Source organism: Mus caroli, chromosome 10, assembly GCF_900094665.2.
Source record: "Mus caroli chromosome 10, CAROLI_EIJ_v1.1, whole genome shotgun sequence".
Taxonomy (NCBI): domain Eukaryota; kingdom Metazoa; phylum Chordata; class Mammalia; order Rodentia; family Muridae; genus Mus; species Mus caroli.
The window spans coordinates 4,756,435-4,779,801 of record NC_034579.1 but is presented as its reverse complement, the minus strand read 5'-3'; the positions used below and the strand labels follow the sequence as shown (position 1 = coordinate 4,779,801).

Here is a 23,367-nt window from a genome sequence, read left to right as displayed (position 1 = left end):
TGGAATTGACACAACACAAGCTGCAGTTCCCATGACCCTCTGTTGCCTCTGACCAGGGCTGGCAAACTTGAAGAGCAAGAATGATTCTTCTGCATGTTCTAGCTCCCTCCCTGTGGCCTCCACAGCTCTCTCATCCTAATTTCTGCAAATGTTCAAAAAAGATGGGAGACATTAAATCTACTCAAAGAACCAAAGAGATGTCATTCCCCTCTAATTAGCCAAGGCATTGCCAGTGTGTTTTATTGTCGTACATTAAGATCCAAGCTGTGATGACTGAGTTAAGCTGTATGGTATGTGATCCTTTGGGTTGACATCGTATGGAAGTTAGCAGTGAGGACATGCTCATTCCTCAGCCATTGTGTTCCCAGCATCGCCATGTGCTCATTGCTAAAGAGGAACACACTCTTACTGAGATTCTTCCTGGCCTTCTGTCTTGGTTTGACTATGCTTGGCCCCAGGACATGGCACTATTTGGAGGTGTGGCCTTAGAGTAGGTGTGTCACTGTGGGCGTGGGCTTTAAGACCATCAGCCTAGCTGCTTAGAAGCCAGTCTTCTCCTGGCTTTGCCTTCTCCTTTGCCTTGTACAAGATGTAGAACACTCAGCTCCTCCAACACTCCATGCCTGACTGGACACTGCCATGTTCCTGCCTTGAATGATAATGGATTGAACCTCTAAACCCCTGTAACCCAGCCCCAATTAAATGTCCTTATAAGAGTTGGCTTGGTCGTGGTGTCTGTTCATAATGGGAAAACCTAAAGACACCTTCTCATGAGAGACCAGTAATGAGCACATCTTACAGAAACAAATTACTTCATATGGTCTTATAAAGAAACTATGAGGGCTGCAATGATGGCTTAGTAGGTAAAGGCACTTGTCTCCAAGGTTGTGTCGACCTACATTTGACTATCCCCCTTCCTGCTCCAGGTAGAAAGAGAAAACCAACTCATAGGCATTGTTCTCCAACCTCTAGGCACATGGACACATGCAGGGGGGTAGTAGTGTAAGAACTATTTTTAAAAGGCAACACATAATAGATTGTTTTTTTATTGTTTAAGATCTCTGTCTTATGTGGTGACAAGTAACAAATAAATTTTTAGTCTAAGAAAGGAAACTGGGCTATGGAGACCACAGGCCAGTGTGATGGTACTGTGAAGCTGGTCTAAGTTTGGAAATTGACCACGTTGTTTTCTGGATCAGAAATCATTGGTAACTTTCTCTTTGGGTCAAAGAGTAAAACAGGAAGAAGGGACATTTGGAAACCAAGCCCATGATTTCCAGTGTTTCTGTCTGAAAGCCCACAGCCCTCGTGGAAACTCAAGAGATGTGGTAGTGAAGATGAGGATTGTAGACAGGCTGGTGGGAGGGTGGGTCCATGGAGAGCTTTAAATCAGTCACTCTGTGACAGGCTGTCAAGAAGAAAAGACACTGAAAGTCATCGATCAACCGATGTGTCTATATGTGTGTGGTTTTTTTTTAGAAGGCAGAGCGACTAGAAGTGATTTTTAAAAAGTGTTTCTCTAACTGTGCGTGACTTGGAAAAGAGGATTGGGCCCTTATGAACCAGTTTCCACTATTCTATCAAAATGAGATAAAAGTATGGTATGGATGGGGTGCCAATTCGCTTACTCAGCTCTAAGCACTTAGGTTGTTGTTTTTAGAACATCATGAAATTTCATTTCATGCTCCAGTAAGTCTACGATGTAATGGCTTACAGCTTTTCCAGTTGAATTTTCTCCCTCAGACATCTTTGGTTTTCCATCTTTTGAATGCAGTCTGGAAGACTGTCTCAAATGGCAGCCTGGTTATCCCTTCCCTCCTGTCCTTTCCCCCACCTGCCTTTAAAACCATTATACAGTGAACCAGATATGATGATATCAGAGCCTAATGGTAGCTAGGAGCAGTTTTTAAAATAATGCTCTTAAAAAAAATCTTAAAAATCAGCACCTCTTTCTTGGCTTCTTCTAATCTATAGCATGCTCCTTCCAGCATAGTAAGTGGTTTCTCTGTGAACCTTTTGTTCTATGTTATCTAGGAAGATGGCTATGGGTGGGAGCGAAGCTCAGAGGTACAACGCTTGGCTTCCAATGCTCAAGCCTTTGATTCAATTCCAGTCCAGTTGCAGAAGGATAAGAGGAAAGAAGGGGGGAGAAGAAAAGGAGGGAGAGGAGGGGAGAAAGGGAGGGGGAGGGGAGAGAGAAGGGGAGGGGAGAGAAAGGGGAGAGCAGAGAGGAGGGGAGGGGAAAGGTAAGAAAAGACGGAGGGAGGGAAGAAGGGGAAATGGAAGGAAAGGGCTGTGACAGAAGAGACAAGGACCCTGGCACACATTACCATAGTTTCAGGCTTGCTTTACAACAGAAGTCTGTCCTGGCCGTCTGACCTCTCTCCCACTAATGCAGCAGGCTTCTGCAGCTTCTCTTAAATGTGGACCATGAGCCCTCCCCCACCGCCTTCTTTTACTGCTGCCTTTCAGAGCTTCTGCCCAACACACTAGTCTTTCTCACATCAGAAGAATGAAAGTGCTGGAGTTTTCTCATTAGAATTTATTTTCAGGAGCTGGCGAAATGGCTCAGCGGGTAAGAACTCCTGAGTTCAAATCCCAGCAATAACATGGTGGCTCACAACCACCTGTAATGAGATCCAGCTATGGTGTACTTAATTATAATAATAAAGAAATCTTTTTTTAAAAAATGAATTTATTTTCAGCTACAAATTCATGTTCTTACTGTAACAAAAACTTTCAATACTATTTTTAATATATTTTGTCCTCCCAGATTGCTTTTGCCAGTTTAGTGTGTCTATAACATTTTTACAGTGCATAAATGTTAATACCGAACAATTACCACTCTATTTTCAAGCTCCGTGACTTTACCCTGCCATACCTCCCTCTGATGGTCCTGGCGTGTCTGACGTTTAGTGGGCAGTTTCAAACTTAGCTTAAATAAACAAATGGGCCTCCGTACAAACGGGAATGGGCCCCTCAGTGCATTCTTTCATAGGCTCTGCTCTGGATGTGCTTGTAAATACATGCTCTGTCCTCCTGCACACACAGTTGCAAATCTTATAGTAAATGGGGAAAGGAATCGGCAGGAAGCCTGTTCCTTTACTCTCCCCCAAAGCCTGCTGCACTCAGGGCTTGGAGCTGCCCAGATCAAGTGGATCAGATTTGAAGGGAGCATTGCACACACGCTGGAGGGAAGGGACCGCATCCTCAGAACATCGTCTCACACTCCCAGACTTGGCAATGGCTATTTTGAGTAGCACTTCTCATTAACTTAACTTCTTAATGTCTGGGCAGGAGGTTACATAGCTCCCTTATCTTACACGTTCAGCCCCCATGAACAGCTTCACCATTCAGCTTATGAAACTTTCACCGTGGTTAGCATTCTAGAGAAAGCATCCCAGTTGCTGGCTCCAGGGACTGACTGTCAGGTCCCCTGTTAAGACCGATGAAGGTGATAGACAGAATGTTGAGACAAAACAAAAATGACAATGGGCTCTACTCTGTTAAAAGCCATTTAGAATTACCAATAAGGAGGAGGAAATGAGGGGCTAATTCTCATCTGTAATTGTCATCATTGCCAGGAATTGCTTGTGTTGTTGCTCTTTGGGCAGCCACACGTAACAAGATCACTGCCGGAGCTCTTTCTGTTCTCCTAGCCTTGAATCCTTAATAAGCTGAGTGGTAAAGGCCTTGCTGTTTAGGAAAATCATGTCATATAAATTCTAAATAAGTGTCACAGAGCTGTGAGAAGCCACTGAAAAGAAGAAAACGGACCCCTGGGCATCTGAGCCTGCATTGATCTTAGGGAAACAGGGCTCGAGGTCATTGGTCAACTAAGATGTCATCACAAATCATGTAGAGCTGTAGAAACAGAAGAGCCCTATGAGGAGAAGTGGTGTGTCTGTGTGATTTTCAGACATTAGATCTTAAAATGCACTGCAAATTAGCACTTGGAAGGCTGAGTGTGGTAACTCATGACTGTAAATTCTAGTTGTTGGAAGGCCGAGGGTGGAGGATTTCCCTAAGTTCTGGTGAAGCCTGGATACAGAGAAAGATCCTGTCTTAAAAGGATGGGGAAATGAACCTGGGATAAAATCTAAAATATAAGTATAAAGTATAAATTATAAACTGTAGTTATATCAAACGTACATAAATATACAACATATAAATTACACATATAGAAGTTATGTAAAAGAGCATAAAACCAAATATAATCAGTGCATTTTGTAATTCATGTGCTTAAGTAAAACACAGAGAGGAAATGTGTTGCCATAGTAATAACCATGACTTGATTAAAAGTCACTTTAGTGTCTTAATTTTTCTGTAAGTTTTCCTAAAATTTGCCCACCTGTATCTATTTACATGTATATATGCATACATAAGTGTCTGTATACATGAATTTTTCAGTTGAAAACTATACCTTTTAGAAAGGTCCAAGCCATAAAGCTGACATTGTGCCCTGGGGCCTTATAATTCTGTGTAGAACCGCAGAAGCAACTTGATTTGGGGGGAAACCTTTGAGGAAAACAGATCGCCAGGAGAACTTCCCTGTGGCTGTGCCATCATCTGTGGGTGAGTGATAGCCATTAACCTAACATCAGAGTTAGGTCTCAACAGGAGAGCGCCTGTGTGTGTGTATGTGTGTGTGTGTGTGTGTGTACACGTGTGTGTGTGTGTGTGTGTACACGTGTGTGTACGTGTGTGTGTACACGTGTGTGTGGTGTGTGTGTGTACACGTGTGTGTACGTGTGTGTGTGTACACGTGTGTGTGTATGTGTGTGTACGTGTGTGTACACACGTGTGTGTACATGTGTGTGTGTACACGTGTGTATGTGTGTACACTTGTGTGTGTGTGTACACTTGTGTGTGTGTGTACACGTGTGTGTGTGTACACTTGTGTGTGTGTGTGTACACGTGTGTGTGTGTACACGTGTGTGTGTGTGTACACGTGTGTGTGTGTGTACACATGTGTGTGTACACGTGTGTGTGTAGGTTAGTAGAGTCTTTCAAAGAAGTTACCAGCTCTTGGGCTGATTTGGAGTCCAGACTTGGGGAGAAAACACCTGATAGCAATTTGTCCTCTGCCTACCAATTTTAAGTGCCAGGGAAAGCCAAATCCTAGAGCCTTGACCTAGACAGGCACTGGGTTGTGCCCTACAGATCCCTCTCCAGCATGTGAATGGCACCAGGAGGACCCAAGGTGCCTCTTCCAGCCCTGGTGCTTGTTTCTAAGCTTTAGGATCTCCATGTGTAGTTGGCTTGCTTCTGTAGGTGCCTCGGCTCCACTGCAGATACTCAGGCCCCCATTTGGCATCTGCAGGTGTCAGTACCCTCCGTTATTGGTTTATCCAGAGTCTTCATTCATCTGACCTAACCAAAAAATGCATTTGCTTACTACAAAGATCAAACCTTGTGATGCCCCTTCTTTCCCCTTCTGATTTTCCATTAGAAGGAGGCTCACTAGGTCCCCAGGGAACAAGGATTCCCAAGTGGTTATGGGAGGGTTTTTGTCTGTCTGTTTTTCTGATTATTATTTGCTCTTTCTCAGGGGTAAGTCTGTGTGTTCAGCTCTTAAAGGGCCTCATATTCTTTGCATTGGGCTTACCAGGTACACCACTGAGCATCAATAAATGTGTGCTCTGAGTCCAGGCCACTAAATTACCAACTTGACTGCTCCTCCACAGCTGTTGTCCCTGCCACGGCCCCTACCATGGCCACTGCCATCTTTGCTGGCTTGACAGGTTCCAAGTTAACTGATGTGTAGCTGAGATGCCCAAGTAGGAGTCACTTCAGCAGGCCACCCTTGTCTTTAGAGTCTAGAGTTGAGAGCCACCCATGTGACATTTCTACCTGTCTCATGGCAGGCTACTGACCAATTAGCCTCTACCCCAAAATGGGCAGTGCTCCAATCTCCATGGGTGTTTGGCGACCCATTACATCCTGGTCTCTGTGGACTTTTGTTGACCCACGCCACATAAGCCAAATGCATTCTCCTCCTAATTCCAACTATCAAAGGAGAGAAGGAGTGTTAAAAGGCCTTCATTTTCATTCTTCAAAGGAGCCTAGCACTCTGGGGGAATGGAGAAAACCATGTAATTTGCATTTGGCTGCACAGAGCAAAGTTCTCTTGAAATTCAAAGTGATCTCAACTTAATTTTTAGTTATTTATACTTCTAGATCTAAAATGAAGACCAAAAAGAAAAAGAAAGAAAAAACCCTGTTTACTTTACCAACCTTAAACTCAGAGACAGCCATGAAATGTGCACACCCCGCCTCCCTTAATTGCCATACCTCCAAGAAGCTGACCTTAGCATGCCATCAATCACGCGAGTGGCACATCAAAAGCGCCTCCTGCCAGCCCCGCCTACTGCTGTGAAGTCAGAGTGACACACGTTCATTTCCATTGCTCGCAGCTGCAGGGCGGCCAGACTACCCTGCAGTTGTATTTCATGTGTCGGAACTGGGTGGCCGCCCTGCATAATTCAGGAAATGAGTTTACTCTATCTGTGACACACATCGTGTTCACATCGTGTTCACATCGTGTTCATAGTGTCCTGCGCAGGGCTCTGCAGGAGTTGCTAGGGTGGCAGACCTATGGCACTTGCCCTGTTGCTCACTCTGCCTCGACCCTGCTGCCTAGAGCTCCACTCCAACTCCTCCTCACCCGTCAACTGAAATAGTCTTCCTCTCTTTTGTGTGCTAGAAATTTCTGGGTCTAATCTTCTAACCTGGGAATAATAAAATGCAGATTTTTTTTTTTTTTTTGAAAAAACAGAACACTTGCTAAAGTGACAGGGCCTCTTGTCAATCACTGTTCAGCTAACCAGAAGCTGAAAAATGATACCTACCTTCTGACGATGCCTGCCTCCACCCCAGGTAAAATTTGACCTCACTTGCGTTCCTATGAAGCACATATCCATTTCTTGCACACGTGACCTCTGTTGGAGCAGGTTAAAACAAGTCTAGATTGGCGAGTGGGAGGCCCTCCTTTCCCTGTGAAGTATTCATTCTCTCAAATGGAGACAGGGAGACGCAGAGTCTGTCCAGTATCAAACACAGCTCCAGCCAGCAATGAGGTCTGATTCTTTTGCACTAGGTTAGCCCCTCCAAGGTCATAAAGCAAGGCCTCTGTCCTGGGCCGCAGCTGGGTTTACATACTGTTTCCAGATTGTTTATTCTGGCCCAGAGTCAAGGCAACAACGTATTTCCATTATACGCCTTTGGCAGGCTAAGACGGGTGGTAGGGGAGGCTCCAAGTGGCAGGTTTGTGATTTCTTTTTTTATTTACATTAAAGGAGCTTTTTAGAGTTCGAAGACTATGAACCAGTCTAAACATCATGTCCGTGCAACAGGGGTGGAGAGAGTTGAGGCTTTAGCAGAATGTCCAGATCTGGGTCAGAAAAAGCACCATCTCTTCTTCTCAGCTGGAGTGAAGCAGGTCACGCCTGTTACCACATAGTCTGTCTTCTACACAAGCTAGGTTCGTGGTGGACGATGCTTATTATCATATTTGAACATGAATCCCCAAGATGGGTAGAGTGGTTCACTGAACGGACCATGTGTTGACACACAGCCACCTGCACATTTTGCAATGGCCCTACATTCAATGAAACAGCAGCATGGTGCTGAGCTGGGATGAGGTGTCTGTGTTAGGCAGTACTTCCTGTGAAGGATCAGCTTTCTGAAGATGTCCCCAGTATTCCTGATATGACATCTTCCACAAGGAATTACTCAAGGCTGACCAAAAAGACACCATGGATACCCACAGCAGATGCCTTGGTGCATGGAGCAAATGGGTGTGATCTGAATGACTGTTTTACTCCTTCTATTTTTGCATGTGTCTATGTGTATAGTATGCATAAGCGTGGGTGTGTGTACAGTGTGCACACATGTGGAAAGAGTCAGAAGCTAACATCAGATGTCTTTCTTAGACCCTCTCTACGTTATTTATTGAGTCAAGGTCTCTCGCCAAACCCAGAGCATAACACTTCAGCTAATCAGGCTAACCATGTGCCCTGAGTCTCAGCCTCCTGAGCAGTGGGATGAGAGGCAACCTGTTCTGCCCCAGCTTCTTATGTGAGTGTCGGGAAATCTGAACTCTGGTCCTCACCCTTGTTCTGGAAACGCTTTCTTATGCCATCTCTAAAAAAAAACAAAAAACAACAACAACAAAAACAAACAAACAAACAAACAAAAAAACAGATGGGGGGGAGGCGGAACATGAAAGAGTATTGAAGACTATAGCCAATCAAATCATTGCGCACCACTGACACAACAGAATCAAGTCACATAGATGTCACTGTGGCCAGAGGTACTCAGAGTCCTTTAGTTCATTTAGTTACAATATGCCTAGCACATAGTTGTTAACTGTAAGGAGGTAGAGGCGCATATCTGTCTGCACTGATACTTAAGTGTGGCAACCTTACAGTAGTAATTCTAAAGCTTGACCAAGTTCATGAAAGTGACCTGTCACCATTACATGGATTCAACAGAAAGACAGAAAAAAAAAAAAAAAAAAAGTGTACACATTTAATAAAAAAAAAAAAAAAAAAAAAAAAAAAAAAAAAAAAAAAAAAAAAAAAAAAAGCAGATTTCCACTCCCCATCCAGCCCAGCCATGCCTTCTTTATTAGTCTACTTCAAGAAATGAGATTTCTAGACTTGGAGGGGATTTCTCAAGCAACAGCTTATGCAACATCAACACCCAAAGTTGCCCTTTGGGTTAATCCAGTCTTACCGATGGATTTCAAATGCAGGTTTCAAAACAACAAACTCTTATGGAAGGTTCCTCTATTCCAGGCGTGGAGATGGGCACTGGGGAGCTAACACGGAGACAGACCGTCCCCTTCATTCTGAAAACACTTTTGCTGGTTGCAAAGTTTTTCAGCAGATCCTTCTGGGCTCCCCGCAGCACTGCCTCCCCCACCCAAGTTAGAACACTCAAGCCCTTCTTTTGGATCAATCCCCTTAATGCCAGAGTATACACTGGGCCAGGAGAAGTGGGTGGTTATAGATTTCCACTCAATTTGGAAATTAATAGCCTGTGATATAGCCAGAAAGCGCTAGGCTGGAATCAGAAAGCCTTCTTTCCAGTCTCAGGACTTCACATACTGGGCTTAACACCTTGAGCAATCTCAAGGGTCCTTGGTGCGAATTCCAAGGTCACCCAGCTATACAAGATGAATCTTTCTGCATAGTATTTATGAAAAGTCCACCAGTTCACGAGAGGAAGTGCTGATCCAACCAAGAAGCAAACCAGAATGCCCTGCCTTCCCCTGCCCGTGGCCATGGGTTCTGAGGGAGGGGGAGAGTGTCCCCTTAGCCTGGGGGACCCGCTCCACTTTAGGGTGGGCACAGTTGAAACTTGGCTCAGCTTGCCAGTCTGAGACCCAATGTCTGGCTTCTCTGTTTTCCAGCTCTGGGATCCTGAGCGGGTTCTGGTGTGAGAGCCATGCCTGTGAAGGTGATAAATGACCCCAGTGCACTGAGAGGGGGGGCGGGCGGGGGAAGGTTCACAAAATCAAAGGTGTGTGTATGTATCTCACAGAGCCTGGCACATGGCAAGCTGTCAGAATGTCTGGGGACAATGTCCCATTCACCTTTTGCAGCTCCTGCACCTGGTACCAAACTACTGCTCAATAAATATTTGTAAAAAGAGTAGGGAAGGTGGCAGTGGACATACCAGGGAGGCCTGACTGGAGCATTAATAGAAAATACTTGCTTTCTGGGTTTATACTGCAGAGATCAGAAGACAGCTTCCAGGAGTGGCTGCTGCCCCTCCACCATGGGTACTGGCAGTCAAGCTCTGAAGCTCCCATTTGATTTGACTAGCAAGGCACTTTTACCACTCAGCCATCTCATTGGCCAAGTGTGGATCTCTAAAGTGTAGTAGTTTCAAGCCTAAAACAATGACACTCTTAAAAAAGAAGCAATAACAAAAATCCCCAACTTTATGTATAGCTACAGTCAAGGAAGAGACTTAATTCCACTGTTTAAGCAAGTTTGTTTTGTTTGGAAAGAATAGCCAGTGTTTTGCAAAAGCGGGGAAGGCTTAGCCACAGTATTGAATTCCCTGCAGGAAAATGCATGGCAGGGTGCCTTTGAAATGTGATTTGAAGTGTTCTCTATTGATGGACTGGCAGGATGGCTCAGCACATAAAGGCACTTACTGACAAGCCTTGAGACCTGAGTTTGAGCCCTAGGACCGTCATGGTGAAAGAAAAGAACTGATTCCCACAAATTGTCCCTTGCCTCTACACAGTGCACCATTTACAAGTGCACACATGTACACATAAGTAAGGAAAAATGGATAAAGAAAATTCACTATTGACTGTATAAGGCAAGCTGACCACTGTCTGGTCTTCCCAAATGATGCTGGATACTTACTATAGGTAGGCCTATGGAAACCAAAGTATTTGTTGTTATGTCCAAGTTGCAGGGACCCCCAAAACGACCAAGGAGCCAATCCCAATACAAACACATAAGGGTCTTTACTAAGAGCTCTCTTGAGCAAGATCTCTCAACATCCCCATCACAACAGGTCAGAGTAAGATCCCCGAGTCTAGGGCTGCAGGGCATTTATTGTAGTTATAGAAAGCTTGAGAAATTTCCAGATGGGTCAACAGGTTAATATTTTTAAAACTGCTTATCTGGTGTATTCTGCAGGAACACATAGGGACAAAAACCACCTGACAAACAGGATGGCTAAGTTATCTCATCTCTGCAGAGTGTCTTAAATTATCTCTATGTATCTTGACCCTGCTACTGTAGCCTGACTGGCTCTCGCTAAGGGAGGGAGGGATTGCCATAAGAAATGCTTGCTCAGGATGACTCTGATTTTCTTCTTGGAATTGGAGTTTAGCCCCTGTTATCTCACAAAAGCAGAGTTGGTTGGGATTTACATTATGACCCAGTGCATATGGGTTAGGGGGAACCCTCAACAGCAGGGAGGACCTAGATTCAAATCTTTCACTGCCATTTACTTCCTTGTCATATGACCCTTCTTGCTGAATGACCTATGTGCTCATTGCATATCCCCACTGAAAAGCAAGGTCATGATATATGTATTCTATAGAAGGATACTGCCCAGAGTTACTGAGAATAGCAAATCAAGTACAATATCCGTGGACAGAACTCTAACCCCTAAAAGGTACTTCCTGTCAGTGATGACGTCTAAGCCTCCGTTGCCTGCAAATAGAACTCTTCCTGGCAGCTTCATTAACCTTATAGTCTGCTTTCTAGCTCTAGAGAAACAAAAGCTTGAAAAGCTGTTATCATGGGACAAGGAGAAGGCTCAGTAGGGAAAGCATTTGCTACAAAGCTGGACAATCCAAGTCAAAGCCAGACAATCCAAGTCCGATCCCAGACGCTCACATAGTGGAAGGAGTTAAAATGAGCTCCCTAAAATTGTCCTCTGACTTTCACGCATGCACTGTGGTACATATACTTGTCCACATAGGTGTATACACACACACACACACACACACACACACACACACACACACACGCACACACACATGCTAAATTAAGACTTATTTATTTTTATGTATATGAGTACACTGTAGCTGTCTTCAGACATGAAGAGGGCATTGGATCCCCTTACAGATGGTTGTGAGCCACGATGTGATTCTGGGAATTGAACTCAGGACCTCTAGAAGAGCAGTCAGTGCTCTTAACCACTGAGTCATCTCTCCAACCCCAAATTAATGTAATTTTTAGGACTTGGCATTTAAAGAATAAACTGAAGAAGAAGAGAGATGCAAAGAATGGGATGGAGGCAACCAGAGAGACAAGGAAAAAATGTGACAGGTACCAAATGAGAGGGGGTGTGGTTTAAGAAGGTACACAGTGTATGGTTGTCCTGTAAGGGCTGGCAGAGGGTCCACAGAGTGACCAACAAGGAACCACTTAAATGAAGTATTTTGGCAACAGAAAGGAAAAACTTAAAGGACCCAACTTGTGAATGTTGAAAATCGGGTCTGCAAGAAGTTGGGCTGTGGTGGTAAGGACAGAAAGACACCAAAGAAGCATGGAGATAGGGTCTCTTTAAGAGACACAGTGGTGATGTAGCTCAACAGAATAGTTCCCTGGCATTCACAAAACCCAGGGTTCAATTCCCAGCACCTTAAAAACTGGGTGTGATGCTATACAGCTACAATCTCAGCTCTGGGGAGGTGGAGGCAGGAGGATCCTAAGTTTAAGGTCATCTCAGCTGCAGTTGGTAAGTTCAAGGACACCCAAATACTTGCTATATCCCCACTCCCACAAAAATGAGTTTTGGTGGGAAAAAGCTATGTGTGTGTGTGTGTGTGTGTGTGTGAGAGAGAGAGAGAGAGAGAGAGAGAGAGAGAGAGAGAGAGAGAGAGAGAGAGATTAACAGAACAGTGAAAGTGACTGAAAGGAAAGGTGAATGAAGCAAGAATTGGATGTTAATGTAAAACTGAAATTTGATTAAAGAAAGGACAAAATGGGCTCACTTAAGACCCCTCCAAAGCAGCTGCCATTGTCCTCGTGTTTTATGAGGAGAGACTACAGAGAGTGACAAAAACTAAGGAAATGGAAGTATACTTAGGGGTCTCTTGCTACCCAAGAAAGGGTCTTTCTAAGCTCTTGTAGCTGGAAAGGGGCAGTTCTTCTGCCTTATCTGCCTATTCTGAGGAGTTGGCAGAGAGTTGGTCTTGTGTTTCTTTTAACCAGGTTTTCAAAAGTGGGTACAGTTTGAACAATTGGGTAACCTCATGGAAAGGCCCCTCGGGATGGAGATATATATATATGTGTGTGTGTGTGTGTGTATACACATGTATATGTATGTATGTATATGTGTATGTGTATATGTATATGTGTGTATATATGGAAGATTTTTTTGCCTTATAAAGTGTAGGTACAGTAAGGTTTTGAAGGGGTCTGAACCGAGTCCCCAGAGCTATGGCTATCTGGGAGCAGATAGAATCCACTGGACTTACTTACTCCATGGGTACTATTTTAAATTCCACTGAAGCCTTTTTCGTTAAGAGACTTGACTCCCAAATGGTTTCATACCTAGTAATAATTGTGACTGTTACTTTAAGAGCAGTGTAACATGCTAAACTCTTTGTTGGCTGCTAGAATGGTCACAGCCTGTTGACCTACCTACAGAACTCATTAGGCTGGTATACCATGGTTTTTGTGTTACTTGCTTTTGGGATCTGAGGGGGCTAATAAATAATACCCAGTTTTCCATACCTGGGCTCTCAGCTAATTGATAAATGCACACCAGAGATGTAAGATGGCAGTCCAGGTGCCAGCTCTGCCAAATGAAGGTAGGCAAGACGCCAGTGCTTTCTGCAGGATGCACTGTCCGTAGACAGGTGCTTACCCTAGAAGCTTGGCCTCCTTCCCCAGTACACAAATATAAAATGCAGGCATAGCGTCCTTAAAGAGGAGCATGAGCAAGACAGCAGGAGCACTGACTGAGGGCCCTTCAGTGGGCAAACGGAAAGTTATTTCCTCAAATGTTGTCTTTGTTGCCTGCGTTCCTTCTGTGTGGAATTGTCCCAAATATTTAGCCAATGGCTGCCTGCATCCTTTTTATAATTCTTCAGATTCATTTTAGAACAGTCTGGCTCAAGTTATTTAACTAATAAATTAAATAGTAGAAATCACAAGAATCTAGCCTGGCGTGGTGGGTGCACGCCTTTCATTCCAGCAGTGTGGGGAGCAGAGGCAGGTGGATCTCTGAGAGTCAGGAGCCAGCCAGTCTGGTCTGTATAGTAAGTGCTGGGACTAAATAATGGAAAAATCTCAAGAATCTTTCCTTTCCTTTCTTTTCTTCTTTCTTCTTCCTCTCCCTCTCTCAGAAGAAAAAAAAAAAACATGTAGGTATTGTTTTTTCATTTTCATTAGCATAGGGTCTCACTGTGCTAGCAAGCTAACCTCCAACTCCAATGTGACCATCCCTCCTAAACCTTTCAAGTGGCTAGACTGCCTTCCCCCACCTTTTACCCAGTTTAGAACAAACTGGAGAAGATGATGAACATGTCTTAGGGTTTCCATTGCTGTGAAAGTGACCAGGACACTCTTACAAAGGAAATCACTTAACTGGGATTGGCTTACAGATTCAGAGGTTTAGTCCATTATCATCATGACAGCAAACATGGCAACATGCAGGTATGTGTGGTGCTGGAGAAGGATCTGAGAGTTCTACTCCTTATTCTCAGGCAACAGCAGGAGGCTGTGTGCTACACTGAGTGTAGCCTGAATATAAGAAACCTAAAAGCTCAGGCCCACAGTGACACACACCCTCCTAATAGTGCCACTCCCTATGGGCCAAGCATTCAAACACACGAGTCTATGAGGGCCATTCTTTCCAAACCACCAGAACAAATAAGCCTAGAAATGAGATATCCCATGGTGGCATTTTCTTCTCTTTGGTGGATGTCCAGTACCAGGCAGTCTCATACACCCTGGTTACTCCTGAAACAAGGTTTCCTGGATAGTTGCTCATGGGCTCCCTGGTTCTTTTCCAGAGCACAGGAAACTTGGCAACATGACTGTGACCGTGAGGAAGACTGTCCCCTCCCCCGAGGCGGTGCAGATTCTCTACCAGCGAATGAGATATGAGTACGAGTTCTACCACTACGTCAGAGAACAATTCCACCTGCTCAAGCGCAAGCTTGGACTGAAGTCTCGCACGAGCGGACCTCCCGTGAGACCACAGTTCTTCATCCCCACGCCTCTGGAGACGGAGGAGCCAATCGATGACGAGGAGCAAGATGACGAAAAATGGCTAGAAGATATTTATAAGAGGTGATACCTGCACCAGATTGTGGCTTCTGTGGCCTCATCCCCCCTTCTACAAAGTTCTTTGGGGAAGAGAAATTCTGAAGGGACTTTCATTAATGCTCGAGTGCATTAAAAAGAACAAAACATTCCCACATGTTGGGGTCATTGGGAGATGCCCGGTTTTGCGGGTTTTATTTGTTTAATTTTATTCTGTGTGGTTTTTCTTCCCTCCTTGAGGCTTTCCCAGATCTACCGCAAGGCACCTCTTCAGAAAATAACCCTACCTGACACTTTCAGTGAAAGAAAAGAGAGATATACCCTCCATCTTAGTCATTTTATCATTTGTAAAATGGCTCCAAAAATATTACACCCATGGTAAAGATATCCAGACGTGTATCTTGTAGAAACAACCATTTCAGAGAGGAAGGGGTCTAGAAGCATCTAGGAGTAGAAGGAAGACAAGAGGGAGGAACCCACTGGTTCTGGGGGTTCTACCCCCCACCCCACCTCACCCCATCGGTAGAATGCTGCCTCTCTCACAGGGACACTGTCACCAAGAACACAGTACTTATCTCTGAGAGAACAAGTCAGTGTCCAGCATCCACCTTCTCAACAAATCAGAGCTAGGGAAGCTTGCCGAGATCAAGCTGTGTGCACAGTAAGCTCCATTGAGAACTTCCATTCCCAAGTATCGCTCTGCTTGGAAGGCATTCCCAGGAAGGTGTCAGCTTGTTATGTCAAGTGTTGGCAGGGCAGATCAAACATAAGGACCTCATTGTTACACATGCAAGTGCCAGAAACTGACTGACTTCTGACCTTGATTTGTGTGGCAGGAATCCTTAGCTCGATTGCACACTGTGTGCGATCCCGAAAGCACACTCATAGCCAATGGGGCTATACCGAACTTGGCATCTTTCATTCCTTCTAGACCTGAAGGAGCTGTTGTGTTTGGTAACTAAGGGTTCCAAGTCCTGCCCTAGCAACAGTAGAACTATTTTCTTGTAGAACCTGTTTGCCCCCATAACCCTTCCCAGGGACACCAATGTCAGAGACCTCAATGCCACAGTGTCTGAGCAGGACCCTGCTTGGCTAGGGTAGAGTAGATTGGTGTCCCAACATGATCTGAGTAAACACTGGGCAATTCTTTTGCACCAAAATAGTCCTTGCACCTATTTACTCCTGACAACTCTCCACTACCCATGATGCTCTGCTCCTTTAATTAGTGAATTGTCTTTTTTTTTAAGTCATGAAAATTTTAAAATTTCATATTCTCACTGGTTGATAGAATGCAACTAGAGAAGCCAGACTGCAGTGATGGTAGTGGGAATGACATTTGGTGACAACTTGTGTCTGCCTCAGGTTTACCCCAGAACCTGCCATTGAAGAACACAGCCAAGTGAGTTAGAAGTACTTAAGATAAACAAGACTCTGGCTTGGCACACCAGGCACACATTTTGTACTTTACAGAAACCATCAAGTTTCTCTAGAATTTTGTTTTCTTCCTTCACTAAAACTGGACACTGGCCAAGGTCTAAAGCCCGTAATCTGCAAAACTGCCCAGTCTATACTGAAGCTCCTTCATCATGAAATGCATTAAGACAGATCCCTGCTCAAAGGAAAGGCAGGGACCACAGAGGTAGAGAAGTCTAGCACTGGCCACTCATGGGCCTCCTCCGCTCTGCCTCAGGGAACTGGGACAGGAAATGGATAAGGGAGCTGTTCAAAGAGGGGGAAATAGTCTTTGTCCTGTTCAGAGAGAGCTGGGCCTTTCCATTAATCAGATTTTGAAGAGCAACATAGAAAACACCTGCTACCATTCTCCAAACAAGTATGAGGACTGCAGTGCGGGGCTTTGTAAGTCATCTCCATGGTATTCCATATACAGTGATGGCGATGGTCAGCTGACCGAGATCCCACAGTCAAAGATAAAGCAGCGTTAGCTAGACTTTCTCGGCTGTTGTCCAAACGTCGGGACAGCAGGTCACTCAGAAAGGTCCCCTGCTTTCTAGAAGTGCACATAACACTTGCTATGTGTTCGAGTTGCCACCCATGGCCACTGTCACACCATGGGTGAGGGGGTTGGCTGACTGGTTGCAGGACCCTCCTGGTATCTTGGCCTAGCACACTGCCCCTACACCCTAAAAAGTCAAGGTACTTCATCAGCTCGCTTGGGCCCTGGCCCATCATAGTTTGTACTTCATGAAATATATTGTACATTTTACATAGTTTAATTTAAAAAGAAAATACATTTTAAGCTAGTTGGTCCTCGCCTTATTTATTATAACCTTTCAGCACATTCCAAGGTTTTAGTTACTCAGGAAGGAGTTAATTAAAATGATTTTATTTTGGTCGGATGGGTGTTTTTTTTAAAGGAAAAAATAGTCTTATGAACCCTCGGCTGGCTCTCCTTGAATGCTGTAAAGTGCTCGTGAGTCTGTCTTTTTTTTTTTTAAAGTATTAAAAAATGGTGTTTCACATTGATGGAAGTTCAAAAATATATATGGAACTAAAGCATTAGCTTAGCTATAATAAAAAACAATCTGTGTCTGAGGTGAAGTGTTCCTTAATTTATTCATTACCCATAGAAATAAATGATTATAAATAAGTTGACCTTATTTTTTCTGTTATTTTGGTAGCTGGAAATTAAAGACTTCCTTCCTTTCTCAAGATGTCCTTTTTTTTTAACGTGTGTCTTTGAAAAGTCTATCAACTTTCATCCTTGCAACTATATGACCCACCCCTCCCAATAAGAAACAAATAGAAATAAGAAACAAACACACACACACACCAAAACCATGACAAGCTAAAAACCTTGAGCTAGCCATTCATTTATCTAGTTGTATGTGTAAAATACTAAAACATTGGCTGCTTCAGTCTGTGCTGATTGGCCTGCCGTCCGGCTGCTACATCAGCACACACAGACTACGAGAACAGTGTTACTTACTTTTCTTTTACAGTTGCTGTGATAAAACAAAAAAAGCAAAAACACCACTTAAGGGGAAAAGGCTGTCTCTTAGTTTATGCTGCTAAGTGGGTAGCCCACAAAGGTATGGAAGACATAGCAACAGGCAGCCATGGCGGCAGGAAGAGAAAGCTTACGTGGCATTTTATCAGAGAGAGTGAAACTGGGACAAAAGACCCATAGTGAGGCACTTCCTCTAGCAAGGCTAACGGTGTCACCAAGTGGGGACCAAGTTTTCAAATACACACATCTATGGGGTAGGGGATGCCCTTCTCATTTAAACCACCGAAAGTATCTACAATGTGTACTGTGAGGTAGGAAAGGAAGGACAGACCACATCTCTCTGTGTAAGCGCATCAGAATCACAGATGTGCCAAACCTCTGCCTGGCCAGTGGTATTCATGTCAGAAATGCCACCTGTACTGGCTGGGTTTGTGGGTCAACTTGACACAAGTTAGAATCATCATAGAGGAAAGAGCCTCAGTTGAGGGAATGCCTCCAGCTGTAACGCATTTTCTTGGAGCACCCACCCCATGGTGGGTGGGGCCATCCCTGGGCTGCTGTCCTGAGTTCTGTAAGAACAAGAATACAGGCTGAGCGAGCCATGGGAAGCAATCCAGTAAGTAGCCTCCCTCCATGGCCTCCGCATCAGCTCCTGCCTCCAGGTTCCTGCCCTTGAGTTCCTGTCCTGACTTCCTTTGGTAATGAACAGTGATGTGAAAGTGTAAGCTAAATTAACCCTTTCCTCCCAACCTGCTCTTTGGCCATTGTGTTTTCATCACAGCAATAGAGACCCTAACTCAGATGCCACTCTGGAAAATTTAATGTTGTGGTTCAATGGAACTTAGAGAGATCAGGAGGGGTGGGGAGAGACAGGGACCCCAGTGCTTTCTAGATGTTGGTCACTGTATTCCAGCTGCAGGTGACTAACTGGTATGTAAAAGAATCAGAATCTGGGTATTAAGTGAAAGAAAAGTCTATTTTGGTAAGAACACAATTTAGCTAAGAAATCGGAGCATCTCCTTAACAGGTGGTAAGTGGGGAGGACTCCTCACTGTTTTCATCTATAACTCGGGCAATTGAATTTGGACTGCATGAAATTTGAAATTCAGAGTTCTACAAAAAAAAAAAAATCAGGCTGTACCACATCCACTCTGCCTGCTTGGTCTAAAGTTCTTTACAAATGGAGCTATTTAGTTTTCATCCATATATATATCTGTGCATTCCTTACCTATTCCTTTTTGAATAACAGAAGCCCTTTGTTTGGGCTCCTCCTTTGAGGGAAGATAGTCCTATGTGTTGTCAAGTCAGGAAGCAGTGGTGGGAGAGGGGAGGCAAGCCTGAGAACCTGGTCACATTACCCTGGAGTCGGGAAGCAGGAAGACACGAATGCATGAAGACGTTGACAGGACTGGTTTCTTTTGAAGCCTCTCCTTGGTTGGCGGATGACTACTCCATCGTCTTTACATGGCTCTCTTTCCATGTGGTCACATGTCTGTATCTAGTCACTTGGAGTCAGGCTGTACCCTAAAACCCTTCTTTTATCTTGCTAAGACCCTTGGCCAACGTGTATTTTGAGGGGACCCAGTTCATCCAATTATCCCCTAGCTTCCTTTGGAAAAGTCACAGCAGAAGAACTGAATACCCGCCAGGAGAAAGAGGAGCCTATGGGCAAGACTCCCAGCCAGAGTTGCAGTAGAGCGTATCAGAGCTGGCTGGACCACCTCGTTTTCCAGCAAAGAACCAAGTCTCAGAAGTGAGAGGCAAATGTATCACACACTAATATTTCTCATTAAGGCCAAACCCTCCCCCGACTGTGTGTGTGTGTGTGTGTGTGTGTGTGTTCATTGGGAGCGTACTCGTGTACAGTGAGGCCATGTGGTGGCCAGAGGACATCCTACAAGCATCCTTTCAAAGTGTCAGGCTCCATTCATTGTCTTTCTATACATTTCAATCTGTTTATTATTGTTGTAGAGGCAGAGGGGGTAGGTGCATACCAAGGCACACGCGGAGAGCTCAGAGGACAACACTGTGGACTCAGTTCTCTTTGTCCACAGCTATGTGGCTCCCAGCAATCAAACTCAGCAGCGTTGTACCTGCACATGTCTACCCATTAAACTATCTCTCCAGCCCAGATCCATCCACATGCTTTTCTGAGAGAAGGTCTCACTGTGTAGAACTCACCCCAGGGCTTCACTGTCTTTGCCTCCTTTGTACTGAGATTTCAGGGACACCACCATGGCCGGCTTGGTGTTTTGTTTTGTTCCCAGGTGGGTTCTAGAGATAAACCCTTGTCCTGATGCTTGGAGGTAAACACTTGGCTGATTGAGCCATCTCTCCTGCCCTCAACTGCTGACCAAAACCCAGAGTGAGCGGAAGTCACAGCCAGCCACTCACGGCACTGCCTGCCACCCTCCAGCTCTATGGGCTCAAGCACACTCTGGGCACTCCTGGAGCTAAGGCTGCCAATCTAGCTCCTATCCTCCAAGGAAGGCTGTATTAGTTCTCAGACAGACGGTCCAAGACAGACACAATGCTCCGTATTAGAACGTTCTCCTTATTTTAAAGGGTAAGGTTTGAAGAGAGGGTTTCTCATTTCTTCTCCTTTCAGTGCATGGGTGGTGTGTGTACCTGAGTAAGCTAGAGCTATCTCTTTCTATAGTTTCTACTTTATCTCATTCTCATTTTTAACTACATATTTTAATATGTATTTTGGGTGCATGGGTATGGATGTCAGAGAACAACTGGCTGGGATCCGTTCTCTCCTTCTGCCTTGTAGGTCCCAGGGATTTCAATTAAGCCATTGGCTTGGTGCTGTCACCCAGTGATGCTATCCCCCACCCTCTGTCTTCATCTTTCAGGAGACGATTCCTCTCCAAACCTAAACCTCACTAGCAGTCCTGGGAGTCTCTGGGATGGATGGTTCTCTGCCTCCTCGTGGCTTAGGTTACAGACACTGCTGTCAGGCATTGATGTGGATGCTGCAGATGGAACTCAGTTCTCCATGCTTACACAGCAAAGCCCTCAACACCCTCAGCCACACCTCCAGCCCATGCTCTTATTTTCAGTAAGTACATCTGAGTCCAGTTTGCCCATTTCACTCTTCCCTCTCTTATGTGCAAAATGAAGACTCCCATCCCAGTTCTTATAAGGTGTTTAGAAAAACCCATCTTAAAAAACAGACTCAAAATGCTGCTCATAAAAAACACAGACACTCGCTGACACTGAGTGCAGACAAGTCTCTGGAAAGCAAAACCGGAGGCTAACCAGGTCGGGAGCTCTCAAGTCTCCTCCCAATTTCCCTCTGCAGAATTCCTTTTTGTCTAGGGCAGACTTGGCTCGTAGCTCTCAAGACTGCTACTGATTCACAAGGAAGCCCCAGACCCACAGATGTTCATGGGTCAAAGAATCATGAGCTGACCACTGTGCATTTTGGATTTTGCCTTGAAACACAGGGATTCCCTTCAAAAAAAAAAAAAAAGTAAAAGGAAAGAAAGGAAGAAAAATCACTACGAAGGGGAAAACTCTGAGCTAAGTTTTTCCTTTTGGAATCTTGGCGGATGAGGTTATCGATCTTCAATCTGGCTTTTGCCAGACACTGTACATTTTGAGCAGGCGTGCAGCCATCTGTCCATGGCGTAGCTGCCAGAACATTCAGCGCTGACCTGTAACAAGCCTTTGATTCTAGTCCTGAAGACAGGCAGCCTGCAGGATGGGTCCGCCAGACACAGCACAGTGGCTATGAGGTGAAGCCTGGGGCAGTTGCACAAAACCAGGACATAGACTGAGCTACAGAAAAGTCCAGAGTTCAAATCCTGCCAAGTCTGTTACCACATATTGGAGTGAATTGACTTCCTTGTGTTGAAATCAGCCTAGCTAGAAAGGTACAGTAATATGTATAAGCTGCCTCTGCTGTTGAGTGTTTGCCACCACCACCACCCCCAGCCCCAAATGCTGTAGGAAGAGACATAGTTCTTCCTAGGCCAGCGAGCTGGAGCTCATGAATGTATTATTCCATGTACGTCCAGGCCCATGGGTACTCAGTCCTTCAGGTCTATAAGATTGGTGCCCAAGACACTGGTCAGTCTATAGAAAGCAGTGCTTCTGAGTGGGAACCCAGTCCACATGGACAGGCTCATTGAGCTACCCTTGAGGCAGAGAGGAAGCTAGGACTTTCCCCGCTGGTCCGGCATCTGTTGTTCTAACTACTATGCTTTATTTAAGACAAAATACTATGGATTTTGATTTTTCTCCAAGCCTTTGGGAGGTCTTGACCTAACTGCGATCTAGGATTTACCTCTTGTTACAGCTTTTTATTGCATTTATTTATTTATTTATTTATTTATTGTGTGTATGTAGGCATGTGTAAATGTATATGGGTGTTAGCATCAGAAGCTGTTTACAGCCAGCCTCTGAATCCAGCGATGACATCATCTCTAGGTGACAAGGATCGTCCTGCATCTGTTGCCATGGCAACCGCTACACACTCCCTTTCCATGCCTCACCTGCATCACCTGTGTTACCTACTTCACGGCCTGGATAAAAGACAGAGATCCTGATCCATCTCTCTTTTCCCTCTTCCTCGTTTCTTCCCCTCTTTCAATAAAAGACCTCTTTCGTGGGAGCTGTGCTGTCTTGGCATGATCTGTCCAGGAACGAGCAGTTTTCAACTAACAGTGGGTATATGAGGTACCACAGTTCATGTATATAAGTCAGAGGACAACTTTCAGGAGTCAGTCCTCTCCTCCTGGTAAGTAGGTTCTGGGAATCAAACTCAGGTCATCATCTTGGCGGTTGCCATGGCAACAGATGCAGGATGATCCTTGTCACCTAGGGATGATGTCATCGCTGGATTCAGAGGCTGGCTGTAAACAGCTTCTGATGCTAACACCCATACACATTTACACATGCCTACATAAACACAATAAATAAATAAATAAATAAATAAATAAATAAATAAATTCAATAAATGCAATAAAAAGCTGTAACAAGAGGTAAATCCTAGATCGCAGTTAGGTCAAGACCTCCCAAAGGCTTAGAGAAAAGTCAAAATCCATAGTGTTTTGTCCCCTCTGACTTCTTTAAAGTACCTTGACTTAGGATCCTATTAATAACAACAATAATGATGAAAATCGATGTGAATTCACAGAGGTTGTACACAAAAGAGGGGGGTTGTGTTTTTTCTAGTTTCATGCTTTTAAGACAAAGTCCTGCCTTGAACTCCTGCTTCCCTTGCCTGAGCCTCCTGAGTGAGGACATCAGAGGCATGCACCATCATGTCTGCCTGTCATGAGGAAAAGTATTAATTTAGAAAAAAAAGTTAAAATTTGGCTGTATATAATCCAGTACTTCTGAAGTCTTGATTCTCATTCTTAGAAATCACATCATAGCTGTGACAAAGGAGAAGCAGGGTGGGGGAGAGGAAGGGCAGGAGAAGGGAGAGGAGATGGAGGGAAGGGGAGGAAGAGGAGGGAGGGAGAGGAATAGGAGAGAAGGAGGGGAGGGGAGAAGGAAGAAGAGGAGGAGGAAGAGGAGGAGGAAGAGGAGGAGGGAGGAGGAGGAAGAGGAAGAGGAAGAAGAAGAAGAAGAAGAAGAAGAAGAAGAAGAAGAAGAAGAAGAAGAAGAAGAAGAAGAAGAAGGAGA

General features: G+C 44.7%; 1 protein-coding gene across 1 annotated transcript in view; it reads left to right on the top strand.

Annotated features, from left to right (window-relative positions):
• The window catches only part of Ust (uronyl 2-sulfotransferase), a 293,808-nt gene extending 276,378 nt beyond the window's left edge, over positions 1-17,430 (top strand). The window contains exon 8 of the mRNA XM_021174866.1: positions 14,507-17,430. Within this exon, the coding sequence (XP_021030525.1) occupies positions 14,507-14,790 (284 nt within the window). The 3' untranslated portion in view covers positions 14,791-17,430. The remainder of the gene's footprint in view (positions 1-14,506) is intronic.
• The last annotated feature ends 5,937 nt before the right edge of the window (positions 17,431-23,367 follow it).